Source organism: Salvelinus fontinalis, chromosome 6, assembly GCF_029448725.1.
Source record: "Salvelinus fontinalis isolate EN_2023a chromosome 6, ASM2944872v1, whole genome shotgun sequence".
Classification (NCBI taxonomy): Eukaryota; Metazoa; Chordata; class Actinopteri; order Salmoniformes; family Salmonidae; genus Salvelinus; species Salvelinus fontinalis.
The window spans coordinates 72,252,117-72,270,929 of record NC_074670.1 but is presented as its reverse complement, the minus strand read 5'-3'; the positions used below and the strand labels follow the sequence as shown (position 1 = coordinate 72,270,929).

The window sequence follows — 18,813 nt, the reverse complement described above, 5'->3', positions numbered from 1 at the left end:
CTGTCTGTCTCTCTATACCTCTCTACCTGTCTGTCTCTCTATACATCTCTACATGTCTGTCTCTCTATACCTCTCTCCCTGTCTGTCTCTCTAAACCTCTCTATCTGTCTGTCTCTCTATACCTCTCTCCCTGTCTGTCTCTCTATGCCTCTCTTCCTGTCTGTCTCTCTATACCTCACTTCCTGTCTGTCTCTCTATACCTATCTACCTGTCTGTCTCTCTAAACCTCTCTATCTGTCTGTCTCTCTATGCCTCTCTCCCTGTCTGTCTCTCTATGCCTCTCTACCTGTCTGTCTCGCTATGCCTCTCTCCCTGTCTGTCTCTCTATGCCTCTCTACCTGTCTGTCTCTCTATACCTCTCTACCTGTCTGTCTCTCTATACCTCTCTACCTGTCTGTCTCTCTATACCTCTCTCCCTGTCTGTCTCTCTATAACTCTCTATCTGTCTGTCTCTCTATGCCTCTCTCCCTGTCTGTCTCTCTATGCCTCTCTACCTGTCTGTCTCTCTATACCTCGCTTCCTGTCTGTCTCTCTATACCTCTCTACCTGTCTGTCTCTCTATACCTCTCTCCCTGTCTGTCTCTCTAAACCTCTCTATCTGTCTGTCTCTCTATACCTCTCTCCCTGTCTGACTACCTTGTGTCTCTCTCTCTCTCTAACCTGACATTTTCACCTACTAATTCTTCTAGTCTCCTTCCAGTCTCGTCTCAGGCCGTCTGCCTTCAAGCCTGTCACACCCAAGAACTTCAGTTCCATGCAGAACCTCTACCCTGCCAAGATAGAGGACTCAGACCAGGGCCTGTCCAACGGGCTCCACCGGGCCTACGTCTCCAGCTCCTCTTCCTCCTCCTCACCCTCCCGCCATGGTGGACCCACCTCCAGCGGAAACAAGGTGCCCCAACACATGGCACCGTTATAGTCTGGTGATATCTGTCCTGAAACATGTACAAGTGTATGTGTTGTTCTTTAAAAACGTCAGGAAGGGACTTTATCAGTACTGTCCAATGTGCTAGGATTATTATGGTGATGATGATACTTCATATTAATGGTGATGATGATAGCGATGATGATAGTTATGATGCTGGTGATGATGATGATGACAACGATGATGATAGTGATGATGATGATATTAATGATGCTGGTGATGATAATAGTGACGATGCTGGTGATGATGATAGTGGTGATGCTGGTGAGGACGATGATGATAATAGTGGGGATGATGATAAGATAACAGTTGGTATTAATGTTGTGATACAGGTGGTGGCATCAGTGCGTGGGATGAGTCAGGAGGATGAGAACCTGTCAGACTCTGGTCATAACTCCATGAACAGTCTTCCTCCATACAGACCTCCCTTCAGACCACAGCTGGCTCACATCAGGTCAACTCCTGTTTCTCTCTGTGTCTGTCTGTCTCTCTCTGTCTGTCTCTCTCTCTGTCTGTCTGTCTCTCTATGTGTCTGTGTGCCTTTCTCTCTGTGTCTGTGTGTCTCTCTATGTGTCTGTGTGCCTTTCTCTATGTGTCTGTGTGTTTCTCTATGTGTCTGTAGTTTTCTTTGTAGATCAGTAATGATGAAGAGGAGGAGGATAGATATGACCATGATAATGATGAAGATGTATGTTACCACCCTCAGTGCCTCCATGAGCCACATCAACACCATTGGCTCTCTGGACCGAGCATCAAAGGTTGCGGGGTCGTCAGGGGTTGCTATGGCGGAGATGGCCATGTCGTGTCGTAGCATGGCAACGCTCAGCCGCCTGACGCCATACGGAGGGGAGGCTCCGCCCCCTTACGAACTGTCGTTTTCCGTAGAGGAGGTGGTGAGTGATGGAAGGATCAGTTGGTTGATTTGTTGATTTCATTAGTTGAATGACTGATTGGTTGGTTGACTGTCCAGGTGCGTGATCTGGAGGAGAGGCTGGCGGAGAAGGAACACGAGCTGAAACAGATGAGGAGGAACCTGGATGAGAGTGAAGGAGCCATTGCACAGGTTTTGAGTAGACCAGCTTTTTTTTGTGTGTGTGTGTGTGTGTGTGTGTGTGTGTGTGTGTGTGTGTGTGTGTGTGTGTGCGAGCGAGTTGGTGGGCATGTGGTTGTGCGTCTATAACTCTTGATTTTTTTTTCTCCCTCCCCCCTCTATCTCTCCCTCCCTCTCTCTCTCCCTCCCCCTCTATCTCTCCCCCTCCCTCCCCCTCTCCCCCTCCTTCACTGTAGGTGTTTGAAGGTAAACAGCGTCTGTGGGAGAAGGAGTTGGAGGAGTTGAAGCATCTGTACGCCGCCAAGCTGCGTCAGGTTTCCCAGCATGCCCAGCATTCCCAGCATGCACTGCAGCTGCAGCTGCACAAGGCCCAGCAGGAGAAGAACAGACTGCAGGACGAACTGGACGCTCTGGGCGGGGGGAGTCAGAGAGAGGGTCAGGGGAGTCTGAAGGGAACCAGTCCTACACTGGAGGAGACTCAGTGGCAGGTGAGAGGGTTGGGGGAGGGAGTGGGGAAGGTGAGGGGGTTAGGAGGATATAGTGGGGAAGGTGAGGGGGTTAGGAGGATATAGTGGGGAAGGTGAGGGGGATAGGAGGATATAGTGGGGAAGGTGAGGGGGATGGAGGATATAGTGGGGAAGGTGAGGGGGATGGAGGATATAGTGGGGAAGGTGAGGGGGTTAGGAGGATATAGTGGGGAAGGTGAAGGGGTAGGAGGATATAGTGGGGAAGGTGAGGGGATAGGAGGATATAGTGGGGAAGGTGAGGGGGATGGAGGATATAGTGGGGAAGGTGAGGGGGTAGGAGGATATAGTGGGGAAGGTGAGGGGGATGGAGGATATAGTGGGGAAGGTGAGGGGGATGGAGGATATAGTGGGGAAGGTGAGGGGGATGGAGGATATAGTGGGGAAGGTGAGGGGGATGGGGGATATAGTGGGGAAGGTGAGGGGGTAGGAGGATATAGTGGGGAAGGTGAGAGGGATGGAGGATATAGTGGGGAAGGTGAGGGGGATGGAGGATATAGTGGGGAAGGTGAGGGGGATGGAGGATATAGTGGGGAAGGTGAGGGGGGTGGAGGATATAGTGGGGAAGGTGAGGGGGATGGAGGATATAGTGGGGAAGGCGAGGGGGATGGAGGATATAGTGGGGAAGGTGAGGGGGATGGAGGATATAGTGGGGAAGGTGAGGGGGATGGAGGATATAGTGGGGAAGGTGAGGGGGATGGAGGATATAGTGGGGAAGGTGAGGGGGTTGGAGGATATAGTGGGGAAGGTGAGGGAGTAAGAGAATGTAGTGGGGAAGGTGAGGGGGATGGAGGATATAGTGGGGAAGGTGAGAGGGTAGGAGGATATAGTGGGGAAGGTGAGAGGGATGGAGGATATAGTGGGGAAGGTGAGGGGGGTGGAGGATATAGTGGGGAAGGTGAGGGGGGTGGAGGATATAGTGGGGAAGGTGAGAGGGATGGAGGATATAGTGGGGAAGGTGAGGGGGATGGGGGATATAGTGGGGAAGGTGAGAGGGATGGAGGATATAGTGGGGAAGGTGAGGGGGTAGGAGGATATAGTGAGGAAGGTGAGGGGGATGGGGGATGTAGTGGGGAAGGTGAGGGAGTAGGAAAATGTAGTGGGGAAGGTGAGGGAGTAGGAGAATGTAGTGGGAAGGTGAGGGAGTAGGAGAATATAGTGAGGAAGGTGAGGGGGAAGGAGAATGTAGTGGGGAAGGTGAGGGAGTAGGAGAATGTAGTGGGGAAGGTGAGGGAGAAGGAGGATATAGTGAGGAAGGTGAGGGAGTAGGAGGATATAGTGAGGAAGGTGAGGGGGTAGGAGAATGTAGTGAGGGAAGGTGAGGGTGTTGTAGGATGTAGTGGGGAAGGTGAGGGAGTAGGAAAATGTAGTGGGGAAGGAGGTGAGGGAGTAGGAGGATATATTGAGGAAGGTGAGGGGGTAGGAGAATGTAGTGGGGAAGGTGAGGGAGTAGGAGAATGTAGTGGGGAAGGAAGTGAGGGAGTAGGAGGATATAGTGAGGAATGTGAGGGGGTAGGAGAATGTAGTGGGGAAGGTGAGGGGGTAGGAGGATATAGTGGGGAAGGTGAGAGGGATGGAGGATATAGTGGGGAAGGTGAGGGGGAAGGGGGATGTAGTGGGGAAGGTGAGGGAGTAGGAAAATGTAGTGGGGAAGGTGAGGGAGTAGGAGAATGTAGTGGGGAAGGTGAGGGAGTAGGAGGATATAGTGAGGAAGGTGAGGGGGTAGGAGAATGTAGTGAGGAAGGTGAGGGGGATGGAGAATGTAGTGGGGAAGGTGAGGGAGTAGGAGAATGTAGTGGGGAAGGTGAGGGAGTAGGAGAATGTAGTGGGGAAGGTGAGGGAGTAGGAGGATATAGTGAGGAAGGTGAGGGAGTAGGAGGATATAGTGAGGAAGGTGAGGGGGTAGGAGAATGTAGTGAGGGAAGGTGAGGGGGATGGAGGATGTAGTGGGGAAGGTGAGGGAGTAGGAGAATGTAGTGGGGAAGGAGGTGAGGGAGTAGGAGGATATAGTGAGGAAGTTGAGGGGGTAGGAGAATGTAGTGGGGAAGGTGAGGGGTAGGAGAATGTAGTGGGGAAGGTGGGGAAGTAGGATAATATAGTGAGGAAGGTGAGGGGGTAGGAGAATGTAGTGGGGAAGGTGGGGGGGGTAGGAGGATATAGTGAGGAAGGTGAGGGGGTAGGAGAATGTAGTGGGGAAGGTGAGGGAGTAGGAGAATATAGTGAGGAAGGTGAGGGGGAAGGAGAATGTAGTGGGGAAGGTGAGGGAGTAGGAGGATATAGTGAGGAAGGTGAGGGGGTAGGAGAATGTAGTGAGGGAAGGTGAGGGGGATGGAGGATGTAGTGGGGAAGGTGAGGGAGTAGGAAAATGTAGTGGGGAAGGTGAGGGAGTAGGAGAATGTAGTGGGGAAGGTGAGGGGGTAGGCGAATGTAGTGGGGAAGGTGGGGGAGTAGGAGGATATAGTGAAGAAGATGAGGGGGTAGGAGGATATAGTGGGGAAGGTGAGGGAGTAGGAGAATGTACTGGGGAAGGTGAGGGGGTAGGAGAATGTAGTGGGGAAGGTGAGGGCGTAGGAGGATATAGTGAGGAAGTTGAGGGGGTAGGAGAATGTAGTGGGGAAGGTGAGGGAGTAGGAGAATGTAGTGGGGAAGGTGGGGGAGTAGGAGGATATAGTGAGGAAGGTGAGGGGGTAGGAGAATGTAGTGGGGAAGGTGAGGGAGTAGGAGAATGTAGTGGGGAAGGTGGGGGAGTAGGAGAATGTAGTGGGGAAGGTGAGGGGGATGGAGGATATAGTGGGGAAGGTGAGGGAGTAGGAAAATGTAGTGGGGAAGGTGAGGGGGATGGAGGATGTAGTGGGGAAGGTGAGGGAGTAGGAAAATGTAGTGGGGAAGGTGAGGGAGTAGGAGAATGTAGTGGGGAAGGAGGTGAGGGAGTAGGAGGATATAGTGAGGAAGGTGAGGGGGTAGGAGAATGTAGTGGGGAAGGTGAGGGGGAAGGGGTATGTAGTGGGGAAGGTGAGGGAGTAGGAAAATGTAGTGGGGAAGGTGAGGGAGTAGGAGAATGTAGTGGGGAAGGTGAGGGAGTAGGAGAATATAGTGAGGAAGGTGAGGGGGAAGGAGAATGTAGTGGGGAAGGTGAGGGAGTAGGAGAATGTAGTGGGGAAGGTGAGGGAGTAGGAGGATATAGTGAGGAAGGTGAGGGAGTAGGAGGATATAGTGAGGAAGGTGAGGGGGTAGGAGAATGTGGTGAGGGAAGGTGGGGGAGTAGGAGGATATAGTGAGGAAGGTGAGGGGGTAGGAGAATGTAGTGGGGAAGGTGAGGGAGTAGGAGAATGTAGTGGGGAAGGTGGGGGAGTAGGAGAATGTAGTGGGGAAGGTGAGGGGGATGGAGGATATAGTGGGGAAGGTGAGAGGGATGGAGGATATAGTGGGGAAGGTGAGGGGGATGGAGGATATAGTGGGGAAGGTGAGGGGGATGGGGGATATAGTGGGGAAGGTGAGGGGGTAGGAGGATATAGTGGGGAAGGTGAGAGGGATGGAGGATATAGTGGGGAAGGTGAGGGGGATGGAGGATATAGTGGGGAGGTGAGGGGGTAGGAGGATATAGTGGGGAAGGTGAGGGGGATGGAGGATATAGTGGGGAAGGTGAGGGGGATGGAGGATATAGTGGGGAAGGTGAGGGGGAAGGAGAATGTAGTGGGGAAGGTGAGGGAGTAGGAGGATATAGTGAGGAAGGTGAGGGGGTAGGAGAATGTAGTGAGGGAAGGTGAGGGGGATGGAGGATGTAGTGGGGAAGGTGAGGGAGTAGGAAAATGTAGTGGGGAAGGTGAGGGAGTAGGAGAATGTAGTGGGGAAGGTGAGGGGGTAGGCGAATGTAGTGGGGAAGGTGGGGGAGTAGGAGGATATAGTGAAGAAGATGAAGGGGTAGGAGGATATAGTGGGGAAGGTGAGGGAGTAGGAGAATGTACTGGGGAAGGTGAGGGGGTAGGAGAATGTAGTGGGGAAGGTGAGGGCGTAGGAGGATATAGTGAGGAAGTTGAGGGGGTAGGAGAATGTAGTGGGGAAGGTGAGGGAGTAGGAGAATGTAGTGGGGAAGGTGGGGGAGTAGGAGGATATAGTGAGGAAGGTGAGGGGGTAGGAGAATGTAGTGGGGAAGGTGAGGGAGTAGGAGAATGTAGTGGGGAAGGTGGGGGAGTAGGAGAATGTAGTGGGGAAGGTGAGGGGGATGGAGGATATAGTGGGGAAGGTGAGGGAGTAGGAAAATGTAGTGGGGAAGGTGAGGGAGTAGGAGAATGTAGTGGGGAAGGTGAGGGAGTAGGAGAATATAGTGAGGAAGGTGAGGGGGAAGGAGAATGTAGTGGGGAAGATGAGGGAGTAGGAGAATGTGGTGGGGAAGGTGAGGGGGTAGGAGAATGTAGTGAGGGAAGGTGAGGGGGATGGAGGATGTAGTGGGGAAGGTGAGGGAGTAGGAAAATGTAGTGGGGAAGGTGAGGGAGTAGGAGAATGTAGTGGGGAAGGAGGTGAGGGAGTAGGAGGATATAGTGAGGAAGGTGAGGGGGTAGGAGAATGTAGTGGGGAAGGTGAGGGGGAAGGGGTATGTAGTGGGGAAGGTGAGGGAGTAGGAAAATGTAGTGGGGAAGGTGAGGGAGTAGGAGAATGTAGTGGGGAAGGTGAGGGAGTAGGAGAATATAGTGAGGAAGGTGAGGGGGAAGGAGAATGTAGTGGGGAAGGTGAGGGAGTAGGAGAATGTAGTGGGGAAGGTGAGGGAGTAGGAGGATATAGTGAGGAAGGTGAGGGAGTAGGAGGATATAGTGAGGAAGGTGAGGGGGTAGGAGAATGTGGTGAGGGAAGGTGGGGGAGTAGGAGGATATAGTGAGGAAGGTGAGGGGGTAGGAGAATGTAGTGGGGAAGGTGAGGGAGTAGGAGAATGTAGTGGGGAAGGTGGGGGAGTAGGAGAATGTAGTGGGGAAGGTGAGGGGGATGGAGGATATAGTGGGGAAGGTGAGAGGGATGGAGGATATAGTGGGGAAGGTGAGGGGGATGGAGGATATAGTGGGGAAGGTGAGGGGGATGGAGGATATAGTGGGGAAGGTGAGGGGGATGGGGGATATAGTGGGGAAGGTGAGGGGGTAGGAGGATATAGTGGGGAAGGTGAGAGGGATGGAGGATATAGTGGGGAAGGTGAGGGGGATGGAGGATATAGTGGGGAGGTGAGGGGGTAGGAGGATATAGTGGGGAAGGTGAGGGGGATGGAGGATATAGTGGGGAAGGTGAGGGGGATGGAGGATATAGTGGGGAAGGTGAGGGGGATGGAGGATATAGTGGGGAAGGTGAGGGAGTAGGAGAATGTAGTGGGGAAGGTGAGGGGGATGGAGGATATAGTGGGGAAGGTGAGAGGGTAGGAGGATATAGTGGGGAAGGTGAGAGGGATGGAGGATATAGTGGGGAAGGTGAGGGGGATGGAGGATATAGTGAGGAAGGTGAGGGGGTAGGAAAATGTAGTGAGGGAAGGTGAGGGGAAGGGGGATGTAGTGGGGAATGTGAGGGAGTAGGAAAATGTAGTGGGGAAGGTGAGGGAGTAGGAGAATGTAGTGGGGAAGGTGAGGGAGTAGGAGAATATAGTGAGGAAGGTGAGGGGGAAGGAGAATGTAGTGGGGAAGGTGAGGGAGTAGGAGAATGTAGTGGGGAAGGTGAGGGACTAGGAGGATATAGTGAGGAAGGTGAGGGAGTAGGAGGATATAGTGAGGAAGGTGAGGGGGTAGGAGAATGTAGTGAGGGAAGGTGAGGGGGATGGAGGATGTAGTGGGGAAGGTGAGGGAGTAGGAAAATGTAGTGGGGAAGGTGAGGGAGTAGGAGAATGTAGTGGGGAAGGAGGTGAGGGAGTAGGAGGATATAGTGAGGAAGGTGAGGGGGTAGGAGAATGTAGTGGGGAAGGTGAGGGGGAAGGGGGATGTAGTGGGGAAGGTGAGGGAGTAGGAGAATGTAGTGGGGAAGGTGAGGGAGTAGGAGAATATAGTGAGGAAGGTGAGGGGGAAGGAGAATGTAGTGGGGAAGGTGAGGGAGTAGGAGAATGTAGTGGGGAAGGTGGGGGAGTAGGAGGATATAGTGAGGAAGGTGAGGGAGTAGGAGGATATAGTGAGGAAGGTGAGGGGGTAGGAGAATGTAGTGGGGAAGGTGAGGGGGAAGGGGTATGTAGTGGGGAAGGTGAGGGAGTAGGAAAATGTAGTGGGGAAGGTGAGGGAGTAGGAGAATGTAGTGGGGAAGGTGAGGGAGTAGGAGAATATAGTGAGGAAGGTGAGGGGGAAGGAGAATGTAGTGGGGAAGGTGAGGGAGTAGGAGAATGTAGTGGGGAAGGTGAGGGAGTAGGAGGATATAGTGAGGAAGGTGAGGGAGTAGGAGGATATAGTGAGGAAGGTGAGGGGGTAGGAGAATGTGGTGAGGGAAGGTGGGGGAGTAGGAGGATATAGTGAGGAAGGTGAGGGGGTAGGAGAATGTAGTGGGGAAGGTGAGGGAGTAGGAGAATGTAGTGGGGAAGGTGGGGGAGTAGGAGAATGTAGTGGGGAAGGTGAGGGGGATGGAGGATATAGTGGGGAAGGTGAGAGGGATGGAGGATATAGTGGGGAAGGTGAGGGGGATGGAGGATATAGTGGGGAAGGTGAGGGGGATGGAGGATATAGTGGGGAAGGTGAGGGGGATGGGGGATATAGTGGGGAAGGTGAGGGGGTAGGAGGATATAGTGGGGAAGGTGAGAGGATTGGAGGATATAGTGGGGAAGGTGAGGGGGATGGAGGATATAGTGGGGAGGTGAGGGGGTAGGAGGATATAGTGGGGAAGGTGAGGGGGATGGAGGATATAGTGGGGAAGGTGAGGGGGATGGAGGATATAGTGGGGAAGGTGAGGGGGATGGAGGATATAGTGGGGAAGGTGAGGGAGTAGGAGAATGTAGTGGGGAAGGTGAGGGGGATGGAGGATATAGTGGGGAAGGTGAGAGGGTAGGAGGATATAGTGGGGAAGGTGAGAGGGATGGAGGATATAGTGGGGAAGGTGAGGGGGATGGAGGATATAGTGAGGAAGGTGAGGGGGTAGGAAAATGTAGTGAGGGAAGGTGAGGGGAAGGGGGATGTAGTGGGGAATGTGAGGGAGTAGGAAAATGTAGTGGGGAAGGTGAGGGAGTAGGAGAATGTAGTGGGGAAGGTGAGGGAGTAGGAGAATATAGTGAGGAAGGTGAGGGGGAAGGAGAATGTAGTGGGGAAGGTGAGGGAGTAGGAGAATGTAGTGGGGAAGGTGAGGGACTAGGAGGATATAGTGAGGAAGGTGAGGGAGTAGGAGGATATAGTGAGGAAGGTGAGGGGGTAGGAGAATGTAGTGAGGGAAGGTGAGGGGGATGGAGGATGTAGTGGGGAAGGTGAGGGAGTAGGAAAATGTAGTGGGGAAGGTGAGGGAGTAGGAGAATGTAGTGGGGAAGGAGGTGAGGGAGTAGGAGGATATAGTGAGGAAGGTGAGGGGGTAGGAGAATGTAGTGGGGAAGGTGAGGGGGAAGGGGGATGTAGTGGGGAAGGTGAGGGAGTAGGAGAATGTAGTGGGGAAGGTGAGGGAGTAGGAGAATATAGTGAGGAAGGTGAGGGGGAAGGAGAATGTAGTGGGGAAGGTGAGGGAGTAGGAGAATGTAGTGGGGAAGGTGGGGGAGTAGGAGGATATAGTGAGGAAGGTGAGGGAGTAGGAGGATATAGTGAGGAAGGTGAGGGGGTAGGAGAATGTGGTGAGGGAAGGTGAGGGGGATGGAGGATGTAGTGGGGAAGGTGAGGGAGTAGGAAAATGTAGTGGGGAAGGTGAGGGAGTAGGAGAATGTAGTGGGGAAGGAGGTGAGGGAGTAGGAGGATATAGTGAGGAAGGTAGGGGGTAGGAGAATGTAGTGGGGAAGGTGAGGGGGTAGGAGAATGTAGTGGGGAAGGTGGGGGAGTAGGATAATATAGTGAGGAAGGTGAGGGGGTAGGAGAATGTAGTGGGGAAGGTGGGGGAGTAGGAGGATATAGTGAGGAAGGTGAGGGGGTAGGAGAATGTAGTGGGGAAGGTGAGGTAGTAGGAGAATATAGTGAGGAAGGTGAGGGGGAAGGAGAATGTAGTGGGGAAGGTGAGGGAGTAGGAGGATATAGTGAGGAAGGTGAGGGGGTAGGATAATATAGTGAGGAAGGTGAGGGGGTAGGAGAATGTAGTGGGGAAGGTGGGGGAGTAGGAGGATATAGTGAGGAAGGTGAGGGGGTAGGAGAATGTAGTGGGGAAGGTGAGGGAGTAGGAGAATATAGTGAGGAAGGTGAGGGGGAAGGAGAATGTAGTGGGGAAGGTGAGGGAGTAGGAGGATATAGTGAGGAAGGTGAGGGGGTAGGAAAATGTAGTGGGGAAGGTGAGGGAGTAGGAGAATGTAGTGGGGAAGGAGTTGAGGGAGTAGGAGGATATAGTGAGGAAGGTGAGGGGGTAGGAGAATGTAGTGGGGAAGGTAAGGGGGTAGGAGAATGTAGTGGGGAAGGTGGGGGAGTAGGAGGATATAGTGAAGAAGGTGAGGGGGTAGGAGGATATAGTGGGGAAGGTGAGGGAGTAGGAGAATGTAGTGGGGAAGGTGAGGGGGTAGGAGAATGTAGTGGGGAAGGTGAGGGCGTAGGAGGATATAGTGAGGAAGGTGAGGGGGTAGGAGAATGTAGTGGGGAAGGTGAGGGAGTAGGAGAATGTAGTGGGGAAGGTGGGGGAGTAGGAGGATATAGTGAGGAAGGTGAGGGGGTAGGAGGATATAGTGAGGAAGGTGAGGGGGTAGGAGAATGTAGTGGGGAAGGTGAGGGAGTAGGAGAATGTAGTTGGGAAGGTGGGGGAGTAGGAGAATGTAGTGGGGAAGGTGAGGGGGTAGGAGAATGTAGTGGGGAAGGTGAGGGAGTAGGAGAATGTAGTGGGGAAGGTGAGGGGGTAGGAGAATGTAGTGGGGAAGGTGAGGGAGTAGGAGAATGTAGTGGGGAAGGTGAGGGAGTAGGAGAATATAGTGAGGAAGGTGAGGGGGTAGGAGAATATAGTGAGGAAGGTGAGGGGGTAGGAGAATATAGTGGGGAAGGTGAGGGGGTAGGAGAATGTAGTGGGGAAGGTGTGGGAGTAGGAGGATATAGTGGGGAAGGTGAGGGGGATGGAGGATATAGTGGGGAAGGTGAGAGGGATGGAGGATATAGTGGGGAAGGTGAGGGGGTAGGAGGATATAGTGGGGAAGGTGAGGGGGTAGGAGGATATAGTGGGGAAGGTGAGAGGGATGGAGGATATAGTGGGGAAGGTGAGGGGGATGGAGGATATAGTGGGGAAGGTGAGGGGGTAGGAGGATATAGTGGGGAAGGTGAGGGGGATGGGGGATATAGTGGGGAAGGTGAGGGGGGTGGAGGATATAGTGGGGAAGGTGAGAGGGTAGGAGGATATAGTGGGGAAGGTGAGAGGGATGGAGGATATAGTGGGGAAGGTGAGGGGGATGGAGGATATAGTGGGGAAGGTGAGAGGGTAGGAGGGTAGGAGGATATGGTGGGGAAGGTGAGAGGGATGGAGGATATAGTGGGGAAGGTGAGGGGGTAGGAGGATATAGTGGGGAAGGTGAGAGGGATGGAGGATATAGTGGGGAAGGTGAGGGGGATGGAGGATATAGTGGGGAAGGTGAGGGGGATGGAGGATATAGTGGGGAAGGTGAGGGGGATGGAGGATATAGTGGGGAAGGTGAGGGGGGTGGAGGATATAGTGGGGAAGGTGAGAGGGATGGAGGATATAGTGGGGAAGGTGAGAGGGATGGAGGATATAGTGGGGAAGGTGAGGGGGATGGAGGATATAGTGGGGAAGGTGAGGGGGATGGAGGATATAGTGGGGAAGGTGAGGGGGATGGGGGATATAGTGGGGAAGGTGAGGGGGATGGGGGATATAGTGGGGAAGGTGAGGGGGATGGAGGATATAGTGGGGAAGGTGAGGGGGATGGAGGATATAGTGGGGAAGGTGAGGGGGTAGGAGGATATAGTGGGGAAGGTGAGGGGGTAGGAGGATATAGTGGGGAAGGTGAGGGGGGTGGAGGATATAGTGGGGAAGGTGAGAGGGTAGGAGGATATAGTGGGGAAGGTGAGAGGGATGGAGGATATAGTGGGGAAGGTGAGGGGGTAGGAGGATATAGTGGGGAAGGTGAGGGGGTAGGAGAATGTAGTGAGGGAAGGTGAGGGGGAAGGGGGATGTAGTGGGGAAGGTGAGGGAGTAGGAAAATGTAGTGGGGAAGGTGAGGGAGTAGGAGAATGTAGTGGGGAAGGTGAGGGAGTAGGAGAATGTAGTGGGGAAGGTGAGGGAGTAGGAGAATATAGTGAGGAAGGTGAGGGGGAAGGAGAATGTAGTGGGGAAGGTGAGGGAGTAGGAGGATATAGTGAGGAAGGTGAGGGGGTAGGAGAATGTAGTGAGGGAAGGTGAGGGGGATGGAGGATGTAGTGGGGAAGGTGAGGGAGTAGGAAAATGTAGTGGGGAAGGTGAGGGAGTAGGAGAATGTAGTGGGGAAGGAGGTGAGGGAGTAGGAGGATATAGTGAGGAAGGTGAGGGGGTAGGAGAATGTAGTGGGGAAGGTGAGGGGGTAGGAGAATGTAGTGGGGAAGGTGGGGGAGTAGGAGGATATAGTGAAGAAGGTGAGGGGGTAGGAGAATGTAGTGGGGAAGGTGAGGGAGTAGGAGAATGTAGTGGGGAAGGTGAGGGGGTAGGAGAATGTAGTGGGGAAGGTGAGGGAGTAGGAGGATATAGTGGGGAAGGTGAGGGAGTAGGAGAATGTAGTGGGGAAGGTGGGGGAGTAGGAGAATGTAGTGGGGAAGGTGAGGGGGTAGGAGAATGTAGTGGGGAAGGTGAGGGAGTAGGAGAATGTAGTGGGGAAGGTGAGGGGGTAGGAGAATGTAGTGGGGAAGGTGAGGGAGTAGAAGGATATAGTGAGCAAGGTGAGGGGGTAGGAGAATGTAGTGAGGGAAGGTGAGGGGATATGGAGGATGTTAATGAGGGAGTAGGAGGATATAGTGAGGAAGGTGAGGGGGTAGGAGAATATAGTGGGGAAGGTGAGGCAGTAGGATGATGGAGAGTTGTAGGTAAGTGAAGGTAAAAACATAGAGATGGGTCCGTGAACTAAGAGGACGGAGGACAGGCATAGAGAGATGAGGAATTGACTGAGATGCTGGTGAAGAGCAGGATTTATTTATCTTCCTCTTTCACCACCCCTCCCTCCTTACCTTTCAGGTGTGTCAGAAGTCGGGTGAGATCTCGTTGTTGAAGCAGCAGCTGCGTGACTCCCAGGCGGAGGTGACCAGCAAGCTGTCAGAGCTGTTCCAGCTGAAGACCCAGCTGAGAGAGACCAGAGGAGAGCTGCAGAGACGTGATGGACAGATAGACACGCTGCAGACAGCCCTACAGGGGGCGCAACTTCGACAACTGGAGAAAGGTGGAGCAGAGGAGAGTGGAACACTAGAGTCTCGAGGATCAGGAGGGGCATCAGGTATAGATATGTGGTCCTCTGTAGCTCAGTTGGTAGTGCATGGCGCTTGCACCGCCAGGGTTGTGGGTTTGATTCCTGGGGCCACCTATACCTAAAATGTATGCAAGCATGACTGTAAGTCGCTTTTGATAAAAGTGTCTGTTAAAGATAATTTATTATTATGTTATGTTTGATTGTTGTGTTATGTTTGATTGTTATATTTGATTGATTGTTATGTTGTTTGTTATTTAATGTTATATTTGATTGTTTGTTTGATTGTTATGTTATGTTTGATTGTTATATTATGTTTGATTGTTATGTAATGTTATGTTTGATTGTTATGTAATGTTATGTTTGATTGTTATGTAATGTTATGTTTGATTGTTATGTAATGTTATGTTTGATTGTTATGTAATGTTATGTTTGATTGTTATGTAATGTTATGTTTGATTGTTATGTAATGTTATGTTTGATTGTTATGTAATGTTATGTTTGATTGTTATGTAATGTTATGTTTGATTGTTATGTAATGTTATGTGATGTTTGATTGTTATGTTTGATTGTTATGTTTGATTGTTGTGTAATGTTATATTGGATTGTTATGTTATATTATATTTGATTGTTATGTTTGATTGTTATGTTTGATTGTTATGTTTGATTGTTGTGTAATGTTATATTGGATTGTTGTGTAATGTTATATTGGATTGTTATGTAATCTTATGTTTGATTGTTATGTTTGACTGTCATGTGTTTGTGTGACTAATGTTACTGTGTTGACCAATAAGCTAATTGGTGATCATTAAATTGTCTGTCTCTCTCACTCTCTCTCTGTACCCCTCTCTTTCTCTTCCTCCTCTTCCCCTCTCTCTCTCTCTCCCTCCCTCTCTGTATCTTCCTCCTCTCTCTCCCTCCCTCTCTCTCTTTAACTGCAGGCCCTACAGAGGAGCGCCTGCGAGCAGAGCTGTTGTTAGAGCGTCGTCAGAGCGAGGCCCAGGCTACAGTCTTCGAGCAGGAGAGACAGACGTGGCAGACAGAGAAGGAGAAAGTGATCTGCTACCAGAGAGAGCTGCAGGCCAGCTACCTGGACATGTACCACCACAACCAACTACTGGAGAGAGAACTATACCAGCTCAGAGGAGAAGGAGGAGGAGGAACACTGGAGAGAGAACTATACCTGCTCAGAGGAAGAGGAGAAGGAGGGACACTGGAGAGGGAACAGCATGATGTGAGGGGAGGAAGAGAAGGAGGAGGGCGAGAGATGGGAGACTACAGTAATGAGTCACTGGAGAGGGAAGTGCAGGAGGTGAGGAGAGGAAGAGGAGGAGGAGAAAGAGGAGAGGAAGACAGCATACCTCCTCCTGGTCTTCCTTGGATAGAGAGGATAGAGTCGTCTGAGATTTGACTGAGTGGACACTAGATGGGGGGCCCATTCCAAACCAAACACTCTTCCTATCTCCTTGATGAATACTCAGGCTTCTTACAGATGTTAAAGGACAGGAGGGCCCCATTCCAAACCAAATCCTGACCCCTTATCTTTATGTCCTTGTGGAGGGCCCAGTTCCAATTCCAAAACAATGCTGCACTCCTATACCTGTGTGAACTAGACTGAATAGTGTGCATATATAATCAGCAATACAATGATACCCTCTCTGGTACTGTTTTTTGGAAGTTCCACTTCCTACTTCCTGTTTCAATCCACCAATCAATGACAACTTCCTGTTTCAGTCCACCAATCAATTACAGCGTATTAGAGTCGAGAACACTGTACAATCCTTCAAGCACGACACCGACCAAACCTCACTTTAGAGGGCTGCTTGTATGTACAAAGGATGATAATAATAATAATAACCTATTTGTAAATGTTACTTATTCAAATGTTGTTCTGTGTGTATATAATCAAACCAGTGTGTTTGATAGTTCCGATCCTCACAGCCGTTCTGTGGGCTAGTTGAAGTTGACTGGGGGGAAGTAAGGGTAGGAATGCGTCCCAAATGGCACCCTATACCCTGTATAGTGCACTAATTTTGACCAGGACCAATGGGGCTCTTGTCAAAAGTAGTGCACTACATAGGGAATAGGAAGCCGTTTCAGATGCAACCTAGGACGTTGTCCAAAGGATCTAAAGAAATGTGGGTTTTGTCCCGGTGTGGTGAGGTACGGTCATTGTCACTGGATAATAAGTCTGTAGTGTGTTTTATTTATTTTATTTTTTTACCGTTATTTTACCAGGTAAGTTGACTGAGAACACGTTCTCATTTGCAGCAACGACCTGGGGAGTAGTTACAGGGGAGAGGAGGGGGATGAATGAGCCAATTGTAAACTGGGGATTATTAGGTGACCATGATGGTTTGAGGGCCAGATTGGGAATTTAGCCAGGACACCGGGGTTAACACCCCTACTCTTACGATAAGTGCCATGGGATCTTTAATGACCTCAGAGAGTCAGGACACCCGTTTAACATCCCATCCGAAAGACGGCACCCTACACAGGGCAGTGTCCTGGGGCATTGGGATATTTTTTTTTTTAGACCAGAGGAAAGAGTGCCTCCTACTGGCCCTCCAACACCACTTCCAGCAGCATCTGGTCTCCCATCCAGGGACCGACCAGGACCAACCCTGCTTAGCTTCAGAAGCAAGCCAGCACTGGTATGCAGTGTGTAGAGTAAGCCTAATGTAAATGAAATTAAAAGTTCATTCAGGGAGCTTCCAGGGAGCTGAGCTCAGAGGAGAAACATAACATCACTAGACCATCAGAGGCCAACATCAGAGGCCAACACACGGAAGCTGTTGCTCTGCCATTAACAACACATTTTGTTGTTGTAAAATTACCCTCGAAGAAACCTGTAATACTGTAACAATACTGTATTCAGGACATTTTATGGAATTTATATTTATTGTCATGTGATTCTATTTTCTGTCCCCAAATCACTATATCGTAAGCTGTATATAGTTGTTAGTTAGATATACTAATGCTGCAGAAGCATGTACTGTTTGAGGAAATAGCCTGAATAGACTGAATAGCCAAATACAGCCTAATATTACACCTCTGGCCATTATTCTGCATCCCAATGGACTAATTACTGATCATCTATCGTTGCTGTCGGAGAAAAAAATTATTATCTCCTAAATTGATGCTTTTCAGCAAATGGAAGAAAATTGCCATATTTTCCCATTAACAAACATACAATTACATAACTTTTCTCAAGTTATTTTGAATACATTATCTTGGTCCTAGATTGATTAAATATTCAGAGTTCATTGACGGGAGTTACTGCTTTCAATACAACAACAAAAAACCATCCCACAGTGACGCTTGTTTAGGGAAAAATAAATACTGTACTATACTGTGACTTGTGTTAAACCACTGGAGTTAAATAAATATATAAACATTATATATGTTGGTTCTGAATTTCTATAATAAACATCAAGTGGTGTGAGAGTTTCTTTGAGGGCAATTTCCTTTACGTTAGCTGTTGCCTAAGTAATACAAACAAAAGCACAACCTGTATCTACAACTTGTAGTAATTCACTGGTAGGCTATACTACACTATACTATAATGTACTCTGCTATACTACACTGAACCCGGTAACATACATAAACACTAGTCTTGTACTACACAGTACAAATAAAAGTGTTAATTTAACTCCTAAGAGTTGAATTCAACACTGTTTCAGATAACATTTGGTCCCAGTCTACATAGTGTTAAAGTCACTCTACAGGTAGTGTCACATTTTCAGAGTCAATTTGACTCAAAATGGTGTTACAATTCACACACAAATGTGTAATATTTTTTCATTCCACTAAATTGAGTTGAATTTACACTGCAATGACTGCATAATTTTACACTAATTTGACAAGACAAAAATTCCCCTTGTTATTACTCATCCTGGGTTAAAATATGTCAACACTGTAATTTTTACACCCCCTTTTTAACTTTGTACATTCATCTCAGACTTGGTTACCTTTCCCCCATCCTCCTGGGACTTTAAATACCTATTTGTTGTGTGCAGGACTGGGCAATGGGAGAATCTCTCAATTGCATACTGTTCGCCTCCTCAAAACCCATTGGAGGAAAAGGTGAGAGGGACGGGACGCCTGTCTTATTCATCCAATGGGTTTTGAGAAGTTGGAGAGGAGAGAGGACGCGAGGAGTATGCAGCTGACATTCTCCCAATATCTGTAGTGAAGGAGACTATTAACTGAGAGATGAGTTTTTGTGGCCCCTCTGAACTACAGACTGGAGGAAGCTGCTGGGAAAGTACACTTTAGAATGTCTCGGCCTTGTTTCCTGTACAACACACACCCTGTACAACACACACCCTGTACTGGCCCTTACATACCTCCTCCCTGAGTTTGGACAGAGGGCAGAGGTCAGCCTAGATGGAAACTGGAGGATCTTTGTTAGCGTAAGGAACAGGTCTTTCCAAGGTAAGCTGAAGGGGAGTGGCTGCCCTGGGTGGTTTTGTGAAGTTGAGTGCTGGACACACAAACACCCAGTGTTCTTTTAGAACCCGATGGAAAAATATCTGTACCACAGGAGGTTGGTGACTCTTTAATTGGGGAGGACGGGTTCGTAGTAATGGCTGGAACGGAATATATGGAATGGCATCCAACTCATTAAACACCTGGTTTCCAAGTGTTTGATACTATTCCATTCACTCCATCCCAGCCATTATTGACCCCTCCTGCCAACCACTCTCAAGCATATTTGACTTGTGTAGTTGCCAGTCCTGTGTTAGCCTTGACGTGTATGTTCCCTGGGGGGGTCAAGGCAAACACCATCTCTCCCTCTGACTCACCAACCTTCATCTAACATTATATA

General features: G+C 50.3%; 1 protein-coding gene across 3 annotated transcripts in view; it reads left to right on the top strand.

The window, feature by feature from the left end:
• The window catches only part of LOC129858413 (NEDD4-binding protein 3-A-like), a 68,973-nt gene extending 51,591 nt beyond the window's left edge, over positions 1–17,382 (top strand). For 2 of the 3 annotated variants that reach the window (XM_055927615.1, XM_055927616.1), the window contains exons 4-9: positions 701–892; positions 1,258–1,818; positions 1,896–1,988; positions 2,213–2,464; positions 13,757–14,012; positions 14,924–17,382. In XM_055927615.1, coding sequence (XP_055783590.1) covers positions 701–892; positions 1,258–1,818; positions 1,896–1,988; positions 2,213–2,464; positions 13,757–14,012; positions 14,924–15,393 — 1,824 coding nt within the window. In that variant the 3' untranslated portion in view covers positions 15,394–17,382. The remainder of the gene's footprint in view (positions 1–700; positions 893–1,257; positions 1,819–1,895; positions 1,989–2,212; positions 2,465–13,756; positions 14,013–14,923) is intronic. The other variant, XM_055927617.1, reaches the window with a different exon arrangement.
• The last annotated feature ends 1,431 nt before the right edge of the window (positions 17,383–18,813 follow it).